The sequence below is a fragment of the Brachyhypopomus gauderio genome, chromosome 20 (genome assembly GCF_052324685.1).
Source record: "Brachyhypopomus gauderio isolate BG-103 chromosome 20, BGAUD_0.2, whole genome shotgun sequence".
In the NCBI taxonomy this organism is placed as follows: Eukaryota; Metazoa; Chordata; class Actinopteri; order Gymnotiformes; family Hypopomidae; genus Brachyhypopomus; species Brachyhypopomus gauderio.
In genome coordinates this window covers 11,839,055-11,859,029 of record NC_135230.1, presented here as the reverse complement: position 1 = coordinate 11,859,029, position 19,975 = coordinate 11,839,055, and the positions used below count along the sequence as shown (strand labels likewise).

Here is a 19,975-nt window from a genome sequence, read left to right as displayed (position 1 = left end):
AAGGATGTTGTACTAAGTACTAAAAAATAATGTCACTAGGGGGTTGAATAAAACTGATAATGATGTGAGCACAGTAAAGACATTTGTGGTTATTCCATCATAAATATTATGTTATGTTTGTCTAATTTATAAGTGCCTCTTTGATATAATTGTAAATAAGATGACTGAAATGATCAAAATCAATGTCAAACTGGCCAAAACACTTTATTTCAGTGGGGGTTGAATAAATTTGATCACAACTGTATACATATACTCAGGGCCGGAGTGGGACACTTTTTCAGCCCGGGAGTTTCATGCCCAAATCCGGCCCAAAATTATTTTTCCATCCCAATCGGCCCAAACTAGAGACTGACATGAGCCGGCCCATCGGGAATCCTCCCGAACCTCCCGATTAGCCACTCCGGCTCTGCATATACTCGAAATTATTCGCTTTTTTATCACATTATTTAATGGTTGTTTATTTTCAAAACGCCCAATCTTAACATCCTCACGTTCTCTCATGTTTCGTCCTGGAATTACAAGAGGCTCGTATTTGTTAACGTCATATAAGTGATCTGATCAGTCAGACAGCTATTTGTTGTGAAATGAAGTTACACTTTCAAGCATTTTTAAACACAAAGCAACATTCATTTGTTTGTTTATAAAAAAAAATAAAAAGGCTTTAAAATGGAAATTAGCACAGTATCTGACTTTGGTATCGAAAATGTTATCGAATTTCAATATTTTTTTAAGTATCGTATCGAAGTTGTAATTCTTAGTATCGTGACAAGCCTAGTTTAGAAGCAGTTATTTTATGTTATATTAAAATGTTAATGTTGAAAAATGGGCACATATGCCCATTGAAAATGAATGTACTTGAGTACAAGGGTTGGTTGGTCATCCTGGCCTCCTCGTTGGTGCTTGGTTGGGACACTTCACTCAAACTCTCTTGAGTCTGCCACGGACATCTTTATACTAAGCTACATACGTCTGCTACGTCCTCGCTGGAGTGTGACGTGATGTGTGCAGGTGTGATGGATCACGTACAAACCAATAGGGTGTTGGAATATTATATGTTTATACTTCTCATCCAACCACAATCAAATTCACTCTATCCAGATGGCGTGATTAGTCAGGATAGGGTTTTTTTTAAAACGATGACATGCCGGATTGAAAACAAGTCAAAATGAAATAGCAGTAACGAGGCTATTTTTAAAATGTAAGGAGTAGAAAGTACAGATAATGGTGTAAAAATGTAAGGAGTAGAAGTAAAAAGTCAGCTGAAAAATAATTACTCCAGTAAAGTATAAATAACCAAAATTTCTACTTAAGTAAGGTAACGAAGTATTTGTACTTCGTTACTTGACACCTCTGCACATAAAATAGTGTGACAAGCTCGTATAGCGCAGACAACCATATATGTGGAAGTATCTACAGAACTTAAGTTTTAAAATGCCTTAATGTGGTTAAATGACATAACTAGAGTTTCCATATTATGTACAGAGTAAATACGTCCTGACTGAAAATAGTCTCACCTTAGTGGACAATAGAACTGTTAAACTAAAATAATACCATAAAATATCAGTTCCTCTTGGAAATCCTTGAAAGTATTCAATGCAGCTTTCATTACGATGCAGTAGCATAGCCTACATATTATGATAAGAACATAGGCTACCTGAAACAGCAGTAGAACATACCTGAAACAGTAACGGTCCTTTCATACTATCCACGCAGGCAGGAGGCCTCCCAGGTGCTTGTCCAGTCTCTTGTCATTTCAAGACTGGACTACTGCAACTCCCTCCTGGCTGGTCTTCCTCTGCAGGCCATCAGGGCCTTGCAACTGATCCAGAATGCAGCAGCAAGGCTTGTCTTCAATCTACCCAAGTTCACTCATGTCACTCCACTGCTGCGCTCCCTTCACTGGCTTCCCGTGGCTGCTCGCATACAGTTAAAAAATTTTATGCTTGCCTACAAAGCCAAAAATGGACCAGCTCCTTCATACCATATGGCAATGGTCAAGAGTCGATCCGCACCTCGAGCCCTTCGCGCTTCAAGTACGGCTCGGCTTGACCCGCCATCCCTCAATATTCATGGAAGACACGCGACAAGATGGTGGAACGAACTTCCACTGGCTATCCGAACAGCGAACTCTCTCGCTGTAGTGGCTAAATGTTTGTTCGTAAATTGTTGACAATTTCTTTCTTTTCATTCATACAAATAACCACTCAGTCAGACGGAATGAACGAGTCTACGCGTGTTAAAAGTTTGAACGACGGTAGAAAACAGTGAGCTCGCCCCGTCTTTACTGACGATCAAATCATAACAAAAACAACCATTTACCATTCGATAGATGCGCGAGCTCTCGAAACGTCATTGCTCAGCATCAGTTCCTATTCATTCTAGAAAATTCTACACATTAAAGTAAATGCAGATTAAACTAAATATAAATGATAAACACTAATATAATTATACTGCAATCATAAATATTCTAAACTATACAAATACTAAATACATCCCATGAATACTTAAATATGAGCATAAATTATTAAATATAAAATGGCACCAATACTCGTGGTGTTCAAACGCAGACTGAAGACCCATCTCTTTGTAAAGCACTTATAAGCACTAATCCACTGAAGCATTGGTATAAATCGTAATTGCACTTTATCTCTGGGAACACTTGCTAATGTAGTCTTGTAGGTATTTCAGTCTTGCTAGGTATTGCTCTGTGTCTAATCTTATATTTTGTTGTCTTCTTAGGTATCAGCACTGGCAACTGTTTATGGCAGTGCTTGAGCTAGAGTAGTTTGGACTTAAACCTGTTTATACTAGATAGAGATGCATATTCTGATTAAACACTTAGCACTTTTGTAAGTCGCTCTGGATAAGAGCATCTGCTAAATGCCATAAATGTAAATGTAAGTGTACAACTACACTAAACTTCATTAATAGTTGTACACAAAAGTGTACAACTATTTCCCTATTTTCCTGTGGCTCATCCGTAACGTTCTGTGTGACGCAGAGTAGGGAGGCGGACACAAACGCTGAGGAGAGCGAGATTTATTGAATGGAATTCCAAAGACGTGGTCATTATAACAGGCACGGGTCATATTGGGTGAGCAAGCAGAACAAGAGATATAAACAGGCATTTGGACAGGAAACTACACACGACGGGGAAAGACGGAACAGGCAGAAATACTCGCAAAGGGAAACAGTACTCACAACTAGTACACGTAACAGGGATATCAAAGGGTACGAGAAACAAACGAGGCATAGAAACAAAACAACCGATACAGATATGGGAAATACAAGGACTATAAATACATAGAACTAGACTAGAACAGGTGATAACACTGATGACAAGGGCGTGGCAGATGAGGGGAAACCAGGGCAACAGACAAGCTGGGCGGGATCAAGGAGCAGGGAACAACACAGACACGAGGGACAGGGAACCAGAGTGACAGCTAAGAGAGGGGGGGCGTAGCCCTACGTGACATTTTCAAAGAAAACAGAATGTCAGAGGCAGGAATAGAATCTGGAGATGCAAAGATATTGATTACCAAGGGATCACATCTATGTTCATGGGGAATTTTGAGGTGAAAGCGCAGAGTGAGGTAGCCATTGAGTTATTCTCCAGTCTGTTTCCATACTCACTAATAGATGAGACTGTTTTGAGGGATTCCATACAAGGAAATAAGTGTGGAATAACCTGAATGTTTTGACACCACTGCCTATCTTAATTTATCCAAACCAAGCTAAATTGTACCCTGCATGACATTAAATTGCAATTAACTGTTCAAATGTTCTTTGTTTCAAGATTCTTTTAACAGAACAAAACGTACTTGTTTAAATGAAAAGAGGATGGAGTCTCACAATTTGTTATAGATTTAGGCAATTTTTATAGATAATATTTACTTTGTTCTTGCATGTTGTCCACATATGTGGACATTTGAATAACTTTATTAAAATTTTGTTAAATAATAAACCATTTGAGTTTTTATGCATGTCAAACTAATTTGATTTCAAGTTCACACACGTATAGGCCCTATAGTCCTAAGCAGCCAAAGAGAACCAATGTGTTGTTTTGAGCAAATGTTTGACCTTTGATATGAATGTATGAAGTGTTTTTTTTTTTATATCAGATGAGGCACTAAAGCCCCAAAAGATCAAAATGTGGCAAAATGTACTGGCAAAAAATGATTCAGATCATACAACTAAAGCACATGCTGAGATTAGTTTGTGTGTATGTGTGTGTTTGCGAGGGGTTTCATGTAAGCAATGCTTTTCAGTAGGCTCCAGTATTTGGCCAGTAGATGGAGACAAAGTACTACAATACAGATATTACAGCGATGAAGAAATTTTAGTGCAAAAAATGTTAATTCCTGGTCAGGCAGTATAGTTTTTGTTATAATATGTAATTACAAAGTTATTTGGCTCATTGGTCTTAATTATTCAAGATTCATTACTTTTCTGTATTCTGCATGACAGGATTGCAGCATTAGTTTTGATGATTTTAGAGGTTTTTGTGTACAGTAGCGTCCCTGACAGGTCAATTTGAACCAGACTTGGAGCACATCACAGAAACCTCAATCCATGACAGCATTTGAAATGAGGAGTTTGAGTTCTAACAATATAGGTCATATATGGTATGGCCTGAACGATATAATGAAAAAATGGACAAACCTGAAAATGTAAAAATCCAAAAGATTTTTGATAATTATTTACCTAAAGATTGGAACAACAAAGACATTGTATATAGAAACAAATCTTTATTTTACCATCTATGGTTTCACAATATACTCTTGGTACAACAGTTATTTAACTCAAATGGCTCTCTACTGACAAATCAAGAATTTAGTAAATTCAATGTTGCAATTCCTTTTGCTGAATTAGTTATAAATGCTATACCTGCTGGAGTGAATGCTATTTAAAAGTACAGTAGGACATGATCCAACATTATTACCCATCAACCCAACCAATCTTGAAATAGGGAAAATGTTTCTCTACATCACACAATAGTAATCATCATATATGTTCACTGTTTCAGAAAGCTGTTGTATTTAATCCATGTGTATCTATTGGAACACCATCTCTAACAACCTTGACTGGAAAGATATCTGGACCTTGCCAGCAAAATATATATCATGCATAAAGTGAAAGAAGTATCTTTTAATATAGTTTACAGTTTATCCATCAAGTTTTTTTTACAATGATTTATAAAGGACATGGAAGCGAATTGATCTTTCTGCAAAATTCACCCTGAGAACATTTCATATTTCTACCAAATTATGGGAAGATATCTGCTTTGAGCGTGTATTGTTTTGCTTCACTGCCTACTAATCCATTTGTGAAAAAAATGTTATACTGTTTGCCAAATGGCACATCCACAAATGTTTCCTTGTGCATGTTAAAATAAGTCCGACATTAGCATTGGTATACATGGTTAGTTAGCTAGCTAGCTAAGGAGGCTTGCTAGCTACATGCCAAGTCCATTGCTAAGGCAGTTTTATTTTGTGTACTACAATTAGCCAACTTAGCTAGCTAGCTAACCATGTATACAGTGCAAACGTCAGACTTATAAATAACTAGCTAGGTTAGCTAACTAGCTCGTTATTTGTTTTAATATAGTTCAAAGTATTTGAAGCTTCCAGCTGCCTAAATGCGTTGATATCGTGAAAAAATAAATATGAAACGGTCCCTACTGACAGCCAACCACAATTCACATCCTAAAAACAGCCACAGCCAATCCTGTCTGGTCCCTCCCACAACTGTCAAAAATCAAGCATCTGCTGCGCCAGCAGGAGCTTAATCGCGAGCAGAAAGGGTGTGACAAATGTTCCTCGCGAGCGATAGTAGATTTGCTCGCGAAGTGATTTTGCGCGCTAACGATTTCATAATTGGATTTGACGTCATAATTGGACACTGCCTCCGCGGTCTCTGTAATCACAGTAACAGCCTTCTCGTTTCTATAGAAACACAACAACAAAGCGCTTTTAGGGCTGGTCGGACCTTATAGCTGTTGCGCTTAACGCAAACAGACGGAGGGAGGTTTAGCTACACGATCGAATTTCTTAATCCCAGAGAAAAATTCAGTGCATTAACTCTAACGATTGCTGAAATCTCCTAGAATCACGGTAAGTTTTTATGCTTGATAACAGAAAAATACAATCGGCTAAAAGTTGTTCAATAGACATAACAGGCTGCACGTGCTGTAACCGTTGCTGAAATCTAGACTCGTCAGGGCAGCACAGCACCGTCCGCCTATGACCACCATAGGGCGCTCACGGTCCACATCTAGTAGTCCGCCTATGACCACCAGAGGGCGCTCACGGTCCACATATAGTAGCCCAGCACCGCCCGCCTGTGACCAGCGAAGATGAGACGCACGCAGCTGACTCGCTCCCTACTTAGGGAGGCTCGCTGCCGTTTCTTCTTCGCTGAGTTATTTGTTTCTCTACAGCAGGACTACTCAACTATATTTATCTGCGGGCCAGATTTGGCAGAGAGCTCTGACCTGTGGGCCAGAAATGTGTTGACCGGGGTGGGGTGGGGAGATGGGCCGCGTGCAGTCTCACACTCGGAGCAGACCTTCACCGCTCCACGTCCACACTGCAAATGAACTGCGCATGCCCAAAGCTGCCGCTGACGCCCCGCCCCGTATTTACAGAGCGGGATGTAAATATAAAGTTAGGGTTAGGGTTAGGGTGACTGCCACTTCTCAAAAAGGCAACAGATGTTGTTCATTTGTAGTTCTAACATATTTAGGGTGTTTTTTACTCACTTTTTTTTCTCCCAACGTTATTCCTTTACATCTTCAAAAACGTATATTATGCAAATTAGCAACTTTTAGGACAGCCACTACACGATTTTAGGCTGTTTTTTCAGTCGCCGACTGTTTTTTGTAGATCGCCGACAGAAACTGGTCGGAGGCAAATCTGCGATCACTCGGCGCTCGCTCAGTCATGTAGTGTGAACTGCTGAAAGACGCTCGCCGAGCCGTCGCAGACGCCCAGCAAATATCTCTAGCATGTTTAACATCTAGCATGTTCAATATCTAGCCCAGTCGGCGACTGAGTCAACAGCAGCGTCTAGCTACAGCCAATGGGAACGCTGGCTGAGATGAGTCGGCGATTCCCCAGTCGTGTAATTCGTGAGCGCGCGTCGCCGATCAGTCATGTAGTGTGAAAGCCACAACAACTGAAAGACTCGCGATTACAGCACAACCAGTCGTGTAGTGCGAACGGCACAAAAACCTGACGACTGAAAAGTCGTGTAGTGTGAACCTGGCTTAAGTTGATAACAGAAAAATATGATAGTCTAAAAGTTGTTTTAAAAGATCAGACGAACTGATAAATGCAAAATATAGCGAGGTCGTTTCTGTCTCTGTCGTTTAAGGTGAAGTCCGTGTACGTCTAGGTGTTTGGTGTAATGTCCAGTGTGATGGCGAACTGCTTTAGCTGGTTAAAAAGGTGGCGTAAGCCTGCAAGGTAAGTCAGTGTCTAAGTCAGTATCGCTGATATCTGAATTGTACTTTAACTTTTAATCTGCACGACCACGTAATTGCAGTGTAGAGGAGTTTAAACCTGTTTTTCTTAATTGTACTGTTTAGACAAAGTATTGTATATACAATGGCGTACGAATAGTTGTTTATAAATGTGGTCTGTACATTTCTGTACTATATGAGGTGTGTTGTCGCTTCTCTGAGACCACCTCAACTCCTTAAACTGTTCTTTAAGGTTTACTGGTATTGTGAGAAAATGTATGTTTTTGCTCTGTAAGGGAACTTTTTATAACATGACACAATATATGGTTAACCCTCAGTCATTAAGGTGTTTGAGAACAAATTGTGATGTATTGACATTTATTGCAATATCATTTAAAAAACAAGATTACCATCACTAAGTTAGACTTGATAGTGTTTTCGAGAGACCATTTTGTTCTGAAGAAAATCTGTATGATTGTATGATTCCTGAGAAAACTACACTATAGACATGATGCGTATACAGATTGTGTAGTATAGTTAGTCTTTCTCTTTCAATATTGGAAACATGGCCTTGATCTTGAAAGCAGTTTATGTTGGTTTGTGAACACTCAGAGCACCTCTGTTCTTCATAACATCTCTCTGCTTCAGCCCTGTTTGGTGGAGAAATGACCAAAGCACAGTGTGCACACATACTAAACACAAAGCTCCCTCTGTTGGGGAGGACTACAGGTTATTTCTTACCTTTCACTAGCTGTGCAGTGAACTTTCTTGGCATGGAAAACTTTGAAATTCATAGTAAAGATCTTTCCAAAACTGGTGCACTCTCACTATTGGCCAATGTTCTACTGTTTCCTGGTGTAAGTTGTTTTACAGTGAGAGTGAATTGGGTCAAATATTAGTTAATCCCAGTTGCAGCTATACCCTAAGAGGTGGAAGACCCAGAGTCCTTCCCTTGATTGAGTATACAGCTCAAACCACAACCCCATCTTAGAGTACTCCAAAATCAATGATAAAGCTTGCTGCCTACTGCTAATTTAGTGTCACCGAATGCTAAACACTTAACACTGCCCTCCAACAACCTGGCCACTAATCCTTCAGGACTAAAGTGCAAATCCCCAGCTAATCCCAGCACACTGTGGCAGTCCTGGGCCAGAACATTTCACGGGGCTGTGCCCACACGCAGCCTGAGTCATTGACTGCGTGCGTGCTATCGATGGAAGGCGGTAGGGTACAGGCGGGCCACTAGCAAGAGCGCCGTGCTAGCGTGGTGTTTGTGTGTGCTCACAGGAAGGTGACGTTGTTGATGGTGGGCCTGGACAACGCTGGCAAGACTGCGACCGTGCGGGGCATTCAGGGAGGTGAGGCTACACTGAGTATGTGTGTGTGGTATGCCTTTCAACCATCACCTTAAACTCCTAATGCCAAGATGCAGATGCCATAGTGTTTTATACCCACCCTTTCATACAGCATATCGTGATTAATATACTGGTTTGTCATTTGTAACTGCAATTTCTTGCTTTTATTTACTTATTATTCTCTTCTTTTTCAAAGTCTATTTTCTTCTAAATATATAAAAGGTCTTCTAAATATTGTAATATGTTTTAAGGCGTGGCTCTAAAGTACAGTAGTTTGCTTTTGTTTCCAACATTTTAGCATTCAACATATCTCACAGTAACCAGCACGTACCACCCCTGCAGGTCTCATTGTCTTGTGTTGGCCCAGTAGACAGAAGCAGCTAAATACACTTCATTGCAAAGCCCTGTTAGATATAGAGCCTTGAGCAGGGTGTGATGTAGACGGACTGGGTAAAAGCTGAAACTCTTCAGTCTCGCTCTCGGAGTTCAGCTCACTCCAAGGTTAAAGCTACTGCGGGTCGCTAAGCGCACCGTAGTCTCACAGTAACGCACGTCTCTCCCTCAGAGGACCCAGTCAATGTGGCCCCCACGGTGGGCTTCTCCAAGGTGGACCTGAAGCAAGGCAAGTTCCAGGTGTCCATCTTCGACCTCGGCGGCGGGAAGCGCATCCGCGGCATCTGGAAGAACTATTATTCCGAGTCGCACGGCGTGGTGTTCGTGGTGGACTCCAGCGACATCCAGCGGCTCCATGAGACCAGAGTCACAATTGCTGAGGTCCTCCGACACCCTCGCATCGCCGGCAAGCCCGTGCTAGTGTGAGTGACACATCTCTCGTTACATCTCACATGCGTCTCACGCACGTCTCGTTTCCCGCACCTCCTCGCAGCCTTCAGAGCACCCCTGCACTTCAACACCATAGTTCCTACAACGTCACTGTGAGAAGCACAGACGTTAGATCTTCCACATGACATCTCCTGTCATGGATGGTTCTCCAACGTGATATTGTGGTAACAGACATCACGAGACACAACATCGCAGACTGCAGACATCATGAGGATGTATTGGCTGTCCGGTGTTTGTGTTTTGTCCGTGTTAGGCACATATGCACACACACAGACAGACACACACACACACACACCTCTTCAGTGCTCTGAAGTGCAGACCTTGAGTCATGTGTTTGTGACAGCTTTCACTTGGTGGCGTACACATACAGCTCACTCTAACCCCCTTCCCCTCCCCTTAGACTGGCCAATAAGCAGGACCGGGACGGAGCATTGCGTGAAGCCGAAATCTTTGAGCACCTGTCTTTGGAGAAGCTGGTCAATGAGAACAAGTGTTTCTGTAAAATTGTGAGTATTTATTCAGTGAGCATCCTCACAGCAGTGAGAAACTTGGCAGCCTACAAGGTTTTCCTGTGGGGTGGGGTGGGGTGGGGTGGGGGGGGGGTTGCTAGCTTACTGCAGACATTAGCAGCACTCTGCTAGCTAACAGCAAGGCTGCCATTGATGAGTGAAATCCAGCTGTACGAGACGAGGCTGAACTTATGCTGACCTCACCAGGAGCCGTGCTCGGCGGTGTTGGGCTACGGCCGGAAGGTGGACAAGTCCATCAGGAGAGGCCTGAACTGGCTCCTCAGCAACATCGCAGAGGACTATGAGGAGATCGCCGAGCGCGTGCAGAGGGACACGGCCGAGCAGCGGGCCCAGGAGGAGCAAGACAGGAAGGAGCGAGCGGAACGAGTGCGGCAAATACGGGAGGAGAGGTCAGGAAACCGCGTGTGTGAGAGAGACAGAACTGTTTTGGTTCTGGTGAAATATATATTTTGAAGGGTTTACTCTTCCTGTAGGGAAAGGAAAGAGCGTGAGGAGGCGGAGCAGGAAGAGGGACGAGTGGAGGAGGAGAAGGAGGAGGTGGAGGAGGGTGCCAACATGCCCAACCCGTTCCAGCCAATACACCATATTGTTCATGAGGCAGGTTTCCCTCCCAGCCAATGAGGTGTTTAATGTGCCTCTATGTTCCTCTTAATCAGACCGCTGTTCAAACTTCAGTTAATTTAGTAAATTATTTCAGAAGGACAATAAGGAGACGGGAGAGGGCAGCCAGCAGGGCGGCGCTCTTGATTGCAGGAGCAAACCGAAGGAGCCAGAGAGCACCGAATCAGGTCAGAATGTTTCATATGATCCAAATAAAATGTATTGAGTTGGGTCCTTTTGTTTGATTTGATTATTCCTTTTGCTGTTGTGGAAGGGTGTCTGATTGTTGGGTGTGGGATTACTTATCTCCTTCATCTTGGTAGTACCAGTCCCCTAGGCCCACGCTCTAGTCCCCTAGGCCCACGCTCTAGTCCCCTAGGCCCACGCTCTAGTCCCCTAGGCCCACGCTCTAGTCCCCTAGGCCCACGCTCTAGTCCCCTAGGCCCACGCTCTAGTCTGTTCTGATCTGCAATACATCCCTCAGCATTTTCCCCTCTTAACACACCTGACTCACCTCAGCGAACACTTGATTAGCTGATGAAATTAATCACTAATGTTAAAACATGACACGCACTAAATTATACAGAGCTGCGGGCTTCTACCAGTAGAATTTGATAGCCTTGCTTTAGATAATTAACCTGAATTAACACTTAAAATGATGGCTTTAATAAAAACTACAATTGCTATTTAATTAGGGTCATCAAACAGTCAGCAGAACTGAGACACCCTGGGAAACAGATCGTTGGCTGCCTAATCTAGGCTGCTAAAATGCTTTATCTCCTCCTCAGGGCCAGCAGACCAATCCAAAAAGACCAGGAAACTACGCCTGAGGTGGAGAAACAACAGGGTTGAACCTCTGAAGGTTTAGGTCTCCACCAAGAGCCCCACTCCACCACCTCCACCAGGTGAGAGTTCTAGCCAAACTTCCTTAAGCAGCACTGAAACACATGAAAGTCACTGGACTTCACTGTTTTTTTGTTTTATACAATGTATAATTTATTTTTTGTAGCATTTATAATTCCAATTGTGCTTGTAGAAAACAATATGCTACCTTATAACTAAGGCACTCTGGTAACTTCACAATTCCTCACCCCACCAATCATGGTCTTTTTTGTTTTATTTCTCTTATCTCCAAGCCTGGGCTGTACAAAACGCAACACAGGTGCAATCACCTATGAGAGAGGAACTGGTACCTGATGGTCTTTCCCAAGTGGATCACATGATCATTGTCCAGCAGGAATGAACAGTGGACACAGAAGCGTCATGCCTCAAGAAACATGCTGTGTCTGAACTGGCAGATGGACCTACATTGGGCCAAAAGTGTTTGCACAAGAGGATGAAACCTCATTTTAGTGTATACATTTTACTTAATTGTTTATAGATATAAAAAAAAAATAATAAATAAGCCTTTGAAATACACCTTCGCAACTGTGAACTCATGAGCTTTTTGAAACGAAACATCCTTTTTCGGGATCTGAATGAAATGTTCGATCTCCAACTGTCCTGAATAGACACCATTCAGTATGACTGTGATGGTACAGAAATGTCTTCCGTGCGTGCGTGTGTGCGTTTGTGTGTGTACGCGTGCGTGTGTGTATGTGCGCGCAAGTTTAAAAGGTCCTAAAGGAGTAATGACCTGTGAATAGCATGTTAATGATACATACTGCTATTTTATATATCATTTCCACTCTGCTCAAGCTTTTATTGTATTTTTTTTCTGTAAGTTTATATGTAATAGTGCACAATATTTCAGTTATAAAAGACTTATTGTCTCCAGATCTCACCAGCGATTGACACTACATTCAGAGTTTTTGTTGTGGGAGTAGGGGAAGAGGTGGTGTTTTCATTTCATTTCAAAGTGTAGCAATTCAGAATGTTACCGTACATAAAAATGTTGAAATATATTTTTGGTGAAACACATTCACATAGGATAAAATTATTTATTGAGCCAACTGTTTATTTTTGGAACATTTAATGCATAAACTAAATGTCTATAAACTATATATGCCATACACAGCTCTGAAAGTGTTTTTGGAGTGATCTTGATCAGATGAATTCCACTTTCAAAATTTGCCTGATCTTTATATGTACTTGACTTATTTGTATCAGAGAAATACTGTAAATGGTACCTTTAGTTTAGGTGTTAGTTGTAACCAGCAGTCAACATCCAGCTTTTGTGTTTGTGCTTCACCGGTTTCTTAATTTGTCCATGTTTAATATTTTATGTTTGACCATCACGATTTAGTTTCTTAGTTATATATTCAATTTCAAATAATTAACACACTTTTCTTAATCATGTTCTCATTCGTTATATGCACTTTTTATCAATTTGTTTTTAATACGAGGTGTCAATAAATACATAAATATTTTTACTCACTTGGTGTCTGTTGTTATATTGTAACTTTTAAATCTTCCAAATGTCACGCCATTACTGTTCTGTTACAGTGGATATTTGATAGCAAATATCTTGTCTGTCCACCACCGTCGCGCGGAAGACCAGAGACGGAACTAACTGTGAGTATTCGAGTTTCCTGGGGAATCGTGTCGGCGGACACACCAGTAGCGGTAATTACCTACCGGACCGTAATGCTCTATCAATGTTGTTATTGACTTCCCCCCTCAGAGCGATACTACCGAAAGGGTTTGTGTACATAAGTGGGTTTTTCAGCAGCTCTCCTACTTCGACGACGTGTTTGGAAGATGAGCTACTCAACTCGTACAGGAAAAGCCCAAGCGAACAGCCATCAGCAAAGCAGGTGACGGGACCTGACAGCAGGGTCTGTTTGGACCCGGACTACCATAAGTAGCTACGAGCAGGGTTGCCAGGTCCTACAAAAATATCCCGCATAAAGTCAGTGTAAAACCCGCCCTTCAGAAGCCTAAACTAGCCCAAAGCATATGTCTGCAGGGTTTCCAGCTTTTCAAGATCACTTGAATTAAATGCTGTTAATTTACTTGACGTACTTGTTACAGCTTTCTAACAAATCGGACAAATGCAGACCTCGAAGACAAGTGTGTCAGCTTGTACTGCATCATTTTGACTCTCAGTACAGCCACGAGCTTGGAGACCAGTGGGATTCTGTAAGGTGAGTGTGTTTGTACTAGGATCCTAAACTTTCATGCTGGTCCAATAGGACTTCCTTGAGAAATAGAAAATATCACACCTATCAAGTAGCTTAACTGAACTGAACCTTAACCTGTGGTCGCACTGTAAACGTTTTTCAGGAGTGTCCTACTGAATCCAGGCTGCTGGCAGTATGCTGCCCTGCTGAACTGCTTCAGCGACCTTGCAGGCGTCCGGTCGCACTTCCGCTCGCTGGGCTTCCACAGTCTCCTCCGTGGCCCCCCGCAGTGTCTCGTCCCCGAAGGCACGACGCGTCTCCCCGCGCAGCGGCACCGGCCCGGCTGGCTGAAGCAGTACTACCTGCTTAACGCCGCCTCTCTGCTGCCGGTGCTGGCTCTGCAGGTGAAGGATGGTGAGAAGGTGCTGGACCTGTGCTCCGCCCCTGGAGGGAAAGGCCTCACGGTGCTCCAGGTGGCCACGCCAGGTGAGACGGAGCCAGCTGTGTTATTTGCTAATCGCTTTTAGAGTATTGACCTCTGCAATAATGTGTAGCAAATCTCAGGATGTATTGCATTCAGAACAGGGTAAAAGCCAAGAGGATTGTGGTCTGTTTTAGTGTTATTTATTGATTGTTTGACTGACAGTGGGTTCTAAATCACTTGTGCTTTGTCTCAGCAACTTACTCTCTTTCTGTGTAATGGATATGGTCACTGTTGTGGCCATAGAGGCTTGGAAGGCTCTGCGTATGGTGCCGTGTGTCATGGTGTCATTATGCCCCGCCTCCTCAGGACGATTGCGTTGTAACGACATGGATGAAAGCAGGTACAAGTGGTTGCTGAAGACGCTGCAGTCGTACATCCCTCCTGCAGTCATGGATACGGTCACCGTGACGAACGCAGACGGCAGGTCCGTCGGCAGCATAGAGCCGCAGGCGTACGACAAGGTATGACCAAACGCTACAGATAAACATCTACCTTGAGCTGAAGCACGTGGGCATGAAGGCATTTCTGTGAGACTCACATATAGGACGACAACAGCAACAGACTAGGTGGACATTTCTTCTCATCCGTACTGTTCTGTGCACGGAGCTCACCCGTGTGAACCGGTTCATTTCACATGAAATGAACTTTAATTGAGCTTGTTGATGATCCTTTGATCTAGCTGGAGCTATCGAGCGACCCTGCCTTGTCTTAGCTGACTGCATGGCACCCAGACTGCACTGAGGTCTTTAGCTTCGTATCTGTGGCCATTTGGCCATTAAGTGGAGAGTCAAGATTCCCCTTTACTGCTGCTCCCTCCACATACTAGAATAGAATCACTTTATTCGCCAGGTATGTTACACATACAGGATTTTTTCTTGGTGGGAGCAAACATGTAACGACATGTAATGAACACAGACTATGAACAGGTATTTACAGTGAGATGGAATAATAAGATACAAAACAATAAATACGAAAGATAGATACTGTATGTGGTGGTCGGAAGCTGGTGATGTGTGTATGGGTATACTGTACAGGTGAGTAAGAAGTAGTTTACACTGGTGATGTGTGTATGGGTATACTGTACAGGTGAGTAAGAAGTAGTTTACACTGGTGATGTGTGTATGGGTATACTGTACAGGTGAGTAAAAAGTAATTTACACGATTATCTACAGAAATATGCATATGTTTGTGCAGGCAATGCTGATGTGCAGGTTGTTGGTCAGTGCTGTAGGTGAATTTAGGCATATTTTGTCATTTACCTAAATAGGGACATGGGAAATCCATTAACGTGGGCTGCAGAGCCAAACTGCTCCCCCCCCCCCCAGCATGCATCACTCTTCCTGGCTTTTTGAAAGGATGCTAAGCTTGTGCGGTGTGTGCGGTTTTTCCCCCTCCGCACAGCGACTCACTGACTCAGTTCTTTTGAAGCTGAGGCGGCGTGTGTGAAAGCCGCTCGCCCTCACTCAACCCCCCCCCTCCACCGCATACGACCTGGGAGGCTGCCAGGCGCCTTCCAGGCAGGCTGTGCCAGTCAGGCGGCGTGTGGAGATGTGCGTTCTGCTGAGATAGAGAAACTCTATATAAAGGATTCAACTAGTGTGATGCACCATGATCGGCTGATGTACTTCACTACATTGTCCACTAGGTGGAGATGTTGCAGCTCTGCTCGGCTTCTCCCGCCAAACGTTCCCATGACATTGACTCCGCTGTGAACTCCGTGCCTCCCAGTACCCCCCTCATATTTACCCCACAGCGACGCTGACTCGCACGAGTCACAGGAACCATTTCACGTCGACCGACTTTGAACAGCAACGTGATTCCGTTCGTTTGGGGGCACGTCTCTTCCTCTCGTGCGTCTCTCCCGCTCGGAGTCTTCCTCTCCGTGCCCGCCTGCAGGCCTCGTCCCCTGCAACGCGCGCTCCGCTAGCTGCTGCCTCCAGAGTGCCCCCTCGGGCGGCGCTTGGGCCCGTCAGCCGTCGGAGCCGTTCAGCAGGGGACGGAGGAGCCGGAAGAGGAGCAGTCAGGAGGAGACGCGGTTCCAGCCAGCTGGCTCTAATGAGGAGCAGGAACAAACCTCCGAGAGCCGCCAAGCCTATAGATGGAGAACGGTAGAGAGTAGAGCGGGACTGAGACAGACGGAGAAAATAGGGAGACTTTTTATGCGAGTCGCTGAGGCCTAATTAACAGATAAATGCTCCCTCTATATATTGTCATTATTAATACTTCATTTTTAAAAATCCGCTGGTCTTCTGTATAGCTGCCAGTTTTTTATTTGTGAAACTTCAATGTAGCTGAGTTGTGCCTTCCGTCTGTCAGTCTCAGGGGTGCCCCCCCCCCCCCCCCCCCCCCCCAATGTTGTGTGTGTCATTTTCATGGGTTCACTTGCCTGCCTGTTTCATTGGGGCTTGTGTGAGTCTGTGTGTATATTTCCTTTAGGGCTTTTTTTCCACAGCTGTGGGGGCTCAGGTTGTTTTTTTTCCCTTTCATGCCTCTCTGTTCTCATCGGTATTCCCACCATCCCTCAGGTGCACACAATATTTCCCTGCTCCTTGTTTTCCTCTTGCCAATATTCTCACATTCACACATATACTTGTGTGTGTGTGTGTGTGTGTGTGTGTGTGCACGCGTGCTTGCGCACATGTTTTTGTGTTTTGTCTCCCCTGTGCCAGGTGCTGGTAGATGCCCCATGCTCTAATGACCGCAGTTGGCTATTCACCCCCAGAGGCCAGCAGGGGGAGCTGTGGTTGAGAGCACGAACCCAACTCCCCTATTTACAAAAGGAGCTGCTCTGGTAAATACTTTAAATTGACCACATAGTCTGCTTTCTTACATTTCAAACATTTGCACTGCTTTTGGTTTAGTCTGTGTTTTTGTATTTCTGATAACCAAACAGCCAGAATATTAAACATTTTGATGTACTTGTCTGCACTACTTCAGCCCCTTGTCATTTGGGTGTGTGTGTGTGTGATTTAGTTCAGCTTTGGAGGCGGTGCGCCCCGGAGGAATGGTGGTTTACTCCACCTGTACTCTGTCCCGTGCAGAGAACCAGTCGGTTGTGGAGGCGGTTCTGACCTCCTGCCCAGGGGTGGAGCTTCTAGACCTAGAGGAAGAGCTGATCGGCTCCCTCTCTCAGCATTTCACATTTGCACGCCTACAGCCTCCGCTGGGTCATTTGGTGATTCCGGAACAAGGCAGAACTTGGGGGCCCATGTTTGTATGCAGATTGAGGAGACTCTCATGAAGATTTTCAACACCTTGATGTGAATTTGAAACTTTTTCTTACCTTGAAAACGTTGTTTTATTATATTCCTGTGCCTTGGCGAAGGACTATATCTAAAAACAAGCATGACGTTTGGCATTAGTCATTTGCAACATCTTTGCTGATTTAAATCTTTAGTATATCTGCAAAGCATCCTTTACTGAAAAAACCCTCCAGTTTTTGCAGTCTGTCAATAAAATGTATATAATATAGGGCTATATATGATGTAATCACTTGAAGCTTGTGAGTCTTTTGTATGCTTCAAATCAATGTTGTATCAGTCAGTAATATTACCACCTTGGTTAGGTGGCTGTGTGTGGTGACATTGTTTCTCTTGACACTCTTGGATTCATGAATAGTGAGTTTTAAAATGTATTATGATCTTCATCCACACCATAAAAATACCACCCATGTTTAACAAATAACTCACATTTTACATTGGTATATCTATATTGAACACGTGCTTTAGGTCATAAGGGTTGTTAATGCGAACAGTGAAACGTCCAGTGTCTAGGATGGGGTGGTGGGCGATTCAGTCCTGGAGATACTCCTGTACAACTCCAGTGCTATGGTACACCTTGATTAGATGGATGAGTAGAGTTGGGTCAAGGTTGGGACTAAACTCTGCAGGATGGTCGCCCTGCAGACCTGTCCGGTATCTCTTGGAAAAGGTCATGCTAAGGATGTTTGATGCTGCTATAACCATATAACCATAACCAGCACGATTCTAATATAGTAATTTACTGTTACCTCTATGGCGCACACATGATTAATTGTATAATATAACTAGGACATCTGATCCAAGGTTACAGTTATTTAATTGTAGATATGGAATGCATGTTCCTGAGTTGGGGGTCAGTATGCAAGATGCTTACTGGAGTGATAGAATATTAATGCAAGAACACGGCCACATGAGGAAATTAATTATTGAAATGTCTGAAATTTAAAAATCCTTTTTACTGTACTGTAATCTCCTTTCAAAATCAACATTATGATGTCCCATTGGCACCTCAGATCATGTATGATTTGCTGGATTAATTAATCTCTTCCCAAAGCAAACGAATAGTGATTTAGATCTGTTGGAATTTGTTAGGTCAGGCACCGATGTAGGATGAAAAGGTCTGGCTCACAGTTGGTGATCTAATTCACTGCAAAGGTTTTCGGTGGGATTGAGGTCAGGGCTCTGTATAGGCCAGTAGAATTCTTGCACTCCAAACCAAGTCTTTAGTGCACAAGGGCACAGTAATACTGGATCAGGAAAGGACTTTCCACAAAGTTGGAAAAATGTAATTTGTTAACATCTCTATGTTGGATGATTAATGTTGCCTTTCACTGGAACTAAGCGTTCTAGCCCAAACCCTGAAAAACTACTCCAAACCATTACCGGACCAGACTACTCTGTTCTCACTGTGTTCTCCTGGTAAACCAAACTCAGATGTGTCCTGCTACGTGCTCCAGTAATTGGTGGCCTTCTTCACAGAGTCTGCGTGGCGGACGATTTCTGGCTCAGATGCTCTTGCACCTACAGTACTTACAGTCGACCACGAACCGACTTTGTTGGCATGTTATGATTGTGCCACGTTTAAAGTCCGAACCGAACTCTTCCGTAAGACCTTTGTACAGGAAATGTTTGTTAGGAAGACTGCATGGCTATGTGCTTGATAAGGAAATAATTAGAATGTGTTCACATACTTTTGGTCATATAGTGTATGTATAGCACCATTTTAAAACATTTCCTAAGGGTCTTCAGATTCATTTACTATTTCTTTTATTAATGCTATCTTAGTGCTAAAACCAGACTGAAATTGTTCAAATACATCTAATTTACATATTAATTTATGCAAATTAAGGAATGTATTCAAGTAAAACCGTTATTTAATATTTAACTAAAAAATGCTAAATTTGAAATTGATCTTAAAGTTAGTTAAAAAGTATAGATTGTCCTTCTTCAGTATATGATTGACCATAGCAGTCTTTACAAAAAAAATTTGAAGGAGCTGTTCATTCCAAAACACTCTTAAAGGGGCTACTAAACATTTATTAAAAAGATGTAGGAATGAGGTCTAAAATGCAGCTCGAGCTTCATTGAGATCTAATGAAGCTCAGAATCACAGAATGATACACAGTAATACATGGCACGTTGTGGCAAGAAAAAATACCTTGGATAATAATTTGGATAAAATGCCAAAACAATTCTCGAATATGTGAAACATAATTAAACATTAGTAATCAGAGATGCTTCATTCATTGAGAGAGGTTTTAAAATACAAAGGGTAGTTATGAACTACTACTACCATTCTCATTTGTAATCTTGGGAAACTTTAAATGCATCTCCAGTTGCACTCCTGAGATGGAGAGATTTTTACAGTTCTGCACATTT

The 19,975-nt window shown here is 42.9% G+C and overlaps 2 protein-coding genes across 4 annotated transcripts; both read left to right on the top strand.

The window, feature by feature from the left end:
* Window positions 1–5,991: 5,991 nt before the first annotated feature.
* arl13b (ADP-ribosylation factor-like 13b) lies at window positions 5,992–12,482 on the top strand. Of its 3 annotated transcripts, XM_076983039.1 has the most exons (10): window positions 5,992–6,113; window positions 7,375–7,466; window positions 8,750–8,820; window positions 9,383–9,632; window positions 10,061–10,166; window positions 10,377–10,579; window positions 10,664–10,787; window positions 10,888–10,978; window positions 11,579–11,695; window positions 11,927–12,482. In XM_076983039.1, the coding sequence occupies exons 2-9, from the start codon at window positions 7,408–7,410 to the stop codon at window positions 11,656–11,658; spliced, it is 984 nt and encodes a 327-aa protein (XP_076839154.1). In that variant the 5' UTR covers window positions 5,992–6,113; window positions 7,375–7,407; the 3' UTR covers window positions 11,659–11,695; window positions 11,927–12,482. The 3 variants fall into 3 exon arrangements, with proteins under 3 accessions (XP_076839154.1, XP_076839155.1, XP_076839153.1); XM_076983040.1 differs by lacking the exon at window positions 7,375–7,466 and having other exon boundaries at window positions 6,025–6,113; XM_076983038.1 differs by lacking the exon at window positions 5,992–6,113 and having other exon boundaries at window positions 6,974–7,466.
* Window positions 12,483–13,329: 847 nt separating this feature from the next.
* Window positions 13,330–18,145, top strand: nsun3 (NOP2/Sun RNA methyltransferase 3). Its single transcript, XM_076983036.1, has 6 exons — window positions 13,330–13,546; window positions 13,764–13,876; window positions 14,016–14,338; window positions 14,643–14,797; window positions 17,006–17,127; window positions 17,310–18,145. Exons 1-6 carry the CDS (start codon window positions 13,388–13,390, stop codon window positions 17,575–17,577), a joined length of 1,140 nt encoding a protein of 379 aa, XP_076839151.1. The 5' UTR covers window positions 13,330–13,387; the 3' UTR covers window positions 17,578–18,145.
* Window positions 18,146–19,975: the final 1,830 nt, after the last annotated feature.

Excerpts from the sequence above, each read along its gene's own strand:
- arl13b (XM_076983039.1), top strand. The coding sequence starts at position 7,408 with ATGTCCAGTGTGATGGCGAACTGCTTTAGCTGGTTAAAAAGGTGGCGT. Across the intron at positions 10,580-10,663 it reads CGGCAAATACGGGAGGAGAG|GGAAAGGAAAGAGCGTGAGG; the intron begins GTCAGGAAACCG and ends CTCTTCCTGTAG. Across the intron at positions 10,788-10,887 it reads TACACCATATTGTTCATGAG|AAGGACAATAAGGAGACGGG; the intron begins GCAGGTTTCCCT and ends AAATTATTTCAG.
- nsun3 (XM_076983036.1), top strand. The coding sequence starts at position 13,388 with ATGTTGTTATTGACTTCCCCCCTCAGAGCGATACTACCGAAAGGGTTT. Across the intron at positions 13,877-14,015 it reads GACCAGTGGGATTCTGTAAG|GAGTGTCCTACTGAATCCAG; the intron begins GTGAGTGTGTTT and ends AACGTTTTTCAG. Across the intron at positions 17,128-17,309 it reads TTACAAAAGGAGCTGCTCTG|TTCAGCTTTGGAGGCGGTGC; the intron begins GTAAATACTTTA and ends TGTGTGATTTAG.